General features: G+C 44.3%; 1 protein-coding gene across 1 annotated transcript in view; it reads right to left on the reverse strand.

Moving 5' to 3' along the window:
* DNAH7 (dynein axonemal heavy chain 7) overlaps positions 1–6,316 on the reverse strand; it is a 160,739-nt gene extending 154,423 nt beyond the window's left edge. Inside the window, exons 1-2 of the mRNA XM_081189234.1 lie at positions 6,178–6,316; positions 156–221 (exon numbers count right to left, since the gene is read on the reverse strand). Of these exons, the coding sequence (XP_081045360.1) occupies positions 156–221; positions 6,178–6,192 (81 nt within the window). The 5' untranslated portion in view covers positions 6,193–6,316. The remainder of the gene's footprint in view (positions 1–155; positions 222–6,177) is intronic.
* Between the last annotated feature and the right edge of the window lie 815 nt (positions 6,317–7,131).

Raw genomic sequence — 7,131 nt, forward strand, 5'->3', positions numbered from 1 at the left:
CTATGTATACTGCCTTGAGCTCCTTGGGAGAAGGGGAGGGTATAAATGCAATAAACGGAGAAACTATTCAAGATATATGCTTGTACGCATTTGCTATTCACCAGAATTTTCTCTCCAAAGGCATGCTTAAAAATGTTTAGCAAAGCAAAAATTACCTTATCCACCAGTGGTAAGAATTTTGCTATAGGCTTCTCCAATTTCCCTTTGTTGGGTGGCTTGGGCTGCAAGGTAGTGAAAACAGTAGGCAAAATAAGACATGTATACTTTTAATATGAAACTTTAAAAACGTTTTTACAGCTGCAGTCCTAATCGCATTTACAAGGAGCAAGCCCTGTACAGGACTGCAGGGCTTGATCCCGAATAAACACGCCTAAGCTTAGGCTCTTGCTCGTTTATTGCAGTACACTGTCATCTTTTTTTCTCAGCATTCAACAGCTACACGCACACCAGTATATATTTCTCCCATTAACGTTAGCAGAGCATTTGAAAGAAACACATTCAAATGAAGGATGGAAGTGCTGCTGCTGCATCAGTTTCACTAAAACGAATGAGCTTGCACAAGAACTGCGGCTGCATCCATTTCGCTCCACTGAAAATGCCCCACAGTCTAAGAGGCAACGGCTCACTCCTGAGTACTCCCAGGACCCAGGTGGCACTGTGTCTAAACTACTGACCCACTCTGGGGTTGCGGCGCTCATCTCGCTTTATTGGCCGAGGGAGCCGGCGTACAGCTTCCGGGTCATGTGGCCAGCATGACTAAGCCGCTTCTGGTGAACCAGGGCAGTGCATGGAAACGCCGTTTACCTTCCCGCCTATTTATCTACTTACACTTTGACATGCTTTCGAACTGCTAGGTTGGCAGGAGCAGGGACAGAGCAACGGGAGCTCACCCCGTCACGGGGATTCGAACCACCGACCTTCTGATTGGCAAGTCCTAGGCTCTGTGGTTTAACACACAGCGCCACCCGTGTCCCTTGAGACTCCTTAGGGTAGTGATAAAGCGGGATATCAAATCCAAACCTCCTCCTCCTCCTTCTTCTTTGCCCCAGCTCCTGCCAACCTAGCAGTTCAAAAGCACGCCAGTGCAAGTAGATAAATAGGTACCACTGCAGCGGGAAGGTAAACGGCGTTCCCATGCGCTATGGCACTCATCATGGTGTTTTGTTGCACCAGAAGCGGTTTAGTCATGCTGGCCACATGACCCAGAAACCTGTCTGTGGACAAACGCCGGCTCCCTCATCCTGAAAGCAAGATGAGCGCCGCAACCCCATAGTCGCCTTTGACTGGACCAGGGATCCTTTATTCCCTGATTGTTAGGAGCTACAAATTCACCTTTCTCTGGATTTTGAGCTAACCAACTGAAAGACGACCCAGTCACCAAATCAAACCATTATCTCTCAAACTGTTTCACAGACACATCTCCTGGGATCAAAGAGGAACATTTCCAAAATGGTGTAATGGGTGCATTTCAAAAACAATGCAACACATACCCAAAGCTGCCACCACCACAATGCACAGGGATGCATGCCTGATGTGAACTGGTTTTCCCATTCAGTTCAGTGGAACAGAATTCCATTGCACTGTGCAGCCTTGCACTGGCAGAATACTTTAGCTGGATACCACCCACAGAAATTAAGCCTCTGAAATTTTCACATCATTTAATCTCCATAGCTATATATATATATAAAGCTTTACCTGCTAAATATTTACACCGTGGGGTGATGTTTGCAGGCACCAGAGCAGCATCACTGGACTGGAGCAGAAAATTGTTATAGAAATACCAAATGCATTATTGGAAAGAGCATCCAGCTTCCAACAGCTTTGTTCCCTCAAGGTATAACCTATTCTATACAGTGGTACCTTGGTTCTCAAACGCCTTGGTTCCCAAATGCCGAAAACCCAGAAGTAAGTGTTCTGCCAACAAAGGTCCGTATAGTTAAAGCCATGGTTTTCCCAGTAGTGATGTATGGAAGTGAGAGCTGGACCATAAAGAAGGCTGATCGCCGAAGAATTGATGCTTTTGAGTTGTGGTGCTGGAGGAGACACTTGAGAGTCCCATGGACTGCAAGAAGATCAAACCGATCCATTCTGAAGGAAATCAGCCCTGAGTGCTCACTGGAAGGACAGATCGTGAAGCTGAGGCTCCAATACTTTGGCCACCTCATGAGAAGAGAAGACTCCCTGGAAAAGACCCTGATGTTGGGAAAGATGGAGGGCACAAGGAGAAGGGGACGACAGAGGACGAGATGGTGGGACAGTGTTCTCGAAGCTACCAGCATGAGTTTGACCAAACTGCGGGAGGCAGTGGAAGACAGGAGTGCCTGGCGTGCTCTGGTCCATGGGGTCACGAAGAGTCGGACACGACTAAACGACTAAACAACAAAAGTGTTCTGGTTTCCAAACCTTTTCTGGAAGCCAAACATCCGATGCGGCTTTTGGCTATTCTTTCTGGAGCGACTGCACCAATGAGAAGCCACGCCTTGGTTTTCGAACATTTTGGAAGTCAAAGGGACTTCTGGAATGGATTAAGTTTGGCGCATTTGTTTTTGCTGTTTATTTTGCGTTTTTGTTTTTGAGGCTTTTCCGGTTAATTTGTTGTTGTGACTTTGTGGAACCCAGTTCAGCTACTGACTGACTGTGTCACTGTGGAATTGGATAAAAGCCCCCCATCCAAACAATGACTATCATCAGTTATGTAAGAAAAAACAATAATTTTATTTTTTATCATCTACAATACTGTCTTATTTATTTTATAGTACAGTACATTGATTATTGCTTTCATTTTGTGGATCAATGGTCTCATTGGATAGTAAAATTCATGGTAAATTAGGGGTTATTTTTAAAAGTCTGTTTTGCATTACTTTCTGTGGGAAAGCGTGCCTTGGTTTTGGAACGCTTTGGTTTTGGAATGGACATCCAGAACGGATTAAGTTTGAGAACCAAGGTACCACTGTATTCTATATTTGCATTACTTTCTGTGGGAAAGCGTGCCTTGGTTTTGGAACGCTTTGGTTTTGGAATGGACATCCAGAACGGATTAAGTTTGAGAACCAAGGTACCACTGTATTCTATATTTATGCAATCCATGATTTTGGAAGAAATTGTGAGCCGAAGTTTCCTAACTCTGCCCTACCTATTTATTTATTTATTTTTGCAAAAGAATCTGCTTCCTCTCTTATTGGAAATGCTTCTAGGGAAAAAAGCGCTGCCACTTTAAGATGTTGTGAGAACACCACCACCACCCCCCAAAAAATACAAACTGTCTGCTTAAGTTTATTTTTCAAAAACTAATTTAAAGATTATATGAACAGCTGCAAGGAGGATTACATCCCTTTTAAATGCCTGACTTTGAAGAGCTTGGGCTGCATTTTTGTTTTCCTAGAGGATGTCATCCTGCAATCAACTTTCCGCTAATGAGATGAATATATTAAAGTCTCCTTCAACAAATATGGCTACACCACCTGCTCCTTCCTCAAACGGCACGGATGTTTAAGTAAATGTCAGGAAGGGAGGGCGGGGGAAGGCATTTCAAAAAAAGGAAAGCTTATGCCGTCTATTTGCTTTATACTAAATAGCAAAAAAAAGAGAGAGAGATCCATCAACTTCAGGGGGAAAAACACACAACCTCCTATTCTAGAGTAACAGTAAGTGGCAAGCCTTACTTGTTTAAATAAATTTCTGTAACCAAGCTAGTGAAAGAACGCCCCCTACTGATGAAAACAATGATGCGCAGATATTTTTGTCCACTGGTCCACCACACTGACAGGTCTTGTGCAAAATCATTTCTCTTATCATCTCTCCTTATTTGATTTCTGCGTACATCAGGTGTTAATTCCTGACCAACTAATCTCTCTGCCTTACCTTGAGAAACATGTACGGTATACACGGTGCATGGTTATTATCTCAGTAGGTCTACAATTTACTTCAAGGTGACATGATCTGGCATAGTCCCAAGATGTTTCAATTTGTTACCTGTCATTCATCCGCACATTAACAACAACTGAAACAGATTACAGCCACAGGACTATTGACCAGGAATTATAAATAGTCTGGAATCTCCAGTTTAATAAATCTGTGGCTAAGACTGAGTTCTACAACTGACTTTTTAAAACAACTCTTTAAAAATCTGCTTTTGCTTTTTTATATAAAGGAGCCTGATTGGGGTACGTGTTAATATTAGTGCAGCCTCTTTGCACTTTTGTAGACCAAAACGCCTCATGTTCTGAAGAGTTTAAATTTTTGCCTGACCATTTCACCACCCATTGCTAATGACTCTCTCTTCACCTCCAAGCAAGAGTTTCTTGGTAGCTCTGTCACCCTCAGAAATTAGAGGAATGGCAGCTTAAGAGGGCCTTCTCTGTAGCAGCCCCTAAATTCTCCTGCAACGTCCGTCATGTGTCAAAAACGCACCTCTTTACCCCTGGCCTTTTGACGGTTAAGGTACTGGGACTCACCCCTTCTGTTTTGGTTACTCTACACTGTGCTGCTTTTGCTTGGAATTCTTTTCCTTGTTTTTCCTGGTATATTTAAACTTATTCACTCCTTTTGGATTGCATGATTTGATTGCGTGTAACCTGTCCTGGGACTTAACAGTGAAGGATGAGTAAGAAATCACTTGAATGAATGAATAAATAAGACCCCGCACCAAGCCAAGCATAGCCCACCCCACCCCTTCTACATATTGTGGTCTGCCTGCTGTACACTGCCCTTCATCCATAGATCTCAGGGTGGTTCACAGCATAAAAATACAAGATAAAAACACATATAAGAATACTAAATAATAATAATATCAGTGACTTGCAAACCACAGAGCCTAGGGCTTCCTGATCAGAAGGTTGGCGGTTCAATTAATGAATGTTAGAATGATGTCAGAATGAAGTTAAGTGGTTTAAGCAGCAATGTTATAAAGGTGTATGTAAAAATGGATTATTAACAGGTGAGAATCCAAAGTTATAATATATTAAGTTAAAGGATTAAGATAAAAACAAAGAGGGAAAGAAATTGCTGAATTAACTAACTGAATTGGAATACAAAAAAGGGAGGTGCGAGGAGGTCAGGGAAGCAAGGAAATGAATGTAAGGTGGAAAGATTGATGTGTGTGGTTTTTTTAAGTGTTTTTTATATTTCTTTTTTTCTGTATTTTGTATTTTTCTTTTATTCCTATTTCTGTCCTTTTTTCTTTTTTTAATTTATGTATTTTTTTCCTTTGAAACTTTAATAAATATCATTTTTTTAAAAAAAGGAAGGTTGGCGGTTCGAATCCCCGCAACAGGGTGAGCTCTCATTGTTCGGTCCCTGCTCCTGCCCACCTAGCAGTTCGGAAGCACACCAGTGCAAGTAGATAAATAGGTACCGCTCCAGCGGGAAGGTAAGCAGTGCTTCCGTGTGCTGCTCTGGTTTGCCAGAAGCGGATTACTCATTCTGGCCACATGAACTGGAAAAACTGTCTGCAGAAAACGTTGACTCCCTCGGCCAGTAAAGCGAGATGAGTGCCGCAACCCCAGAGTCGTTCATGACTGGACTTAACTGTCAGGGGTCCTTTACCTTTAATATAGACCCTCCAAGTGTCCCTATTTTCCAGTCCCGGATTCATTTATTTAATTTATTTATTGAGCTTATATACCGCCCTATACCCAGAAGTTCTCAGAACAAAATCAAAATACAAAACCACAAAATAAACAATCAAAATTTAGAAAAAACAAGAACAGCCAAATAACACACACACACACACACACACACACACACACACACACATTTACAGAAGCCGTCCCAATTTCTGATTTGATCCTGGAATGTCCTGCTTTGCCTTATGTCCCTATTTTCATCGGAGTAATGCCGGGTGCTTTGCTCAGAGCGGAAGGGAATGAATTTGGCTGGGGGGAGTGAGCAGGGCACGGGGAGAAAAGCTAGTTGCGAAGTTCAAGTGAAACACCGAAAAGCAGCCAAGTTTTACAAAACTTTTAAATGACAAGCGGTGCCTCCTTTTTTGTGCCTCTCGGAGATCACGCGCGAGCAGTGATCCTGCTAGCCAGGATCGACATTGGAAGCACTTCGAAGAGGGGGTTTCCATGTGATTTTGGGGGGGAGGCGAAGCAGCACTGGGGGAAAAGAGGGAAAGCTGAATTGTAATAAAAAACACACAAACAATCACACAAAAATTACTTTTCCATCCCTCACCTGCTCGCTACTCATGGCTGGGTAGCCAGCTGCTTGCCCCTACGCTGAATACAACGGGAGTGGGTGTTTTTGGGGGGGGCTGCGGGGGCGCCTCCCGCTCATCCGCGCGTCTCCTTGCTCTCGATTCCCCTGCGGGGATGTTGTGCTGAGCAGGGAAACCCCGTCGCCTAGCAACGCCTCCGACTCAAACCGCGCTTTCCCCCCTTTCTTTCCTTCGCGAGCGAATGAGAGAGCGGAATCTCAACATTCCAGTCGCCGAAGCAGCGAACCCGAAGTTCCCATTGGCTCAGAGGGAGAGAGAGGCGTGTCCCCCCAGTGAAAGTTCTGCGAAGACAAAGAGCTGCCCCGCGTTTGCTTTTGTAAAAACAACCACCGCGAGTTGGACTCCAACTTCCATTAGCGCTCTGGGTCAGACTGGGTGATGGGAGTTGTTGGGCTGGTCATCTTGGGCGGACGCTGGATTGTTGTCTTCCAAAGCAAGGACTCTGTTCCGAACTTAAAAATTGGAAAATAAAAGAGGTTCTCTCAAGGAAAATACAGTAGTACCTCGGGTTAAGTACTTAATTCGTTCCGGAGGTCCGTTCTTAACCTGAAACTGTTCTTAACCTGAAGCACCACTTTAGCTAATGGGGCCTCCCGCTGCCGCCGTGCCGACGGAGCACGATTTCTGTTCTCATCCTGAAGCAAAGTTTTTAACCTGAGGTAATATTTCTGCGTTAGCGGAGTCTGTAACCTGAAGCCTATGTAACTCGAGGTAAAGGTAACGGGACCCCTGATCATTAGGTCCAGTTGTGACCGACTCTGGGGTCGCGGCGCTCATCTCGCTTTAGTGACCGAGGGAGCCGGCGTACCGCTTACGGGTCATGTGGCCAGCATGATTAAGCCTCTTCTGGCGAACCAGAGCAGCGCACGGAAACGCCGTTTACCTTCCCGCCAGAGCGGTACCTATTTATC

This window comes from Podarcis bocagei, assembly GCF_964188305.1.
Source record: "Podarcis bocagei genome assembly, chromosome: 1".
Taxonomy (NCBI): Eukaryota; Metazoa; Chordata; class Lepidosauria; order Squamata; family Lacertidae; genus Podarcis; species Podarcis bocagei.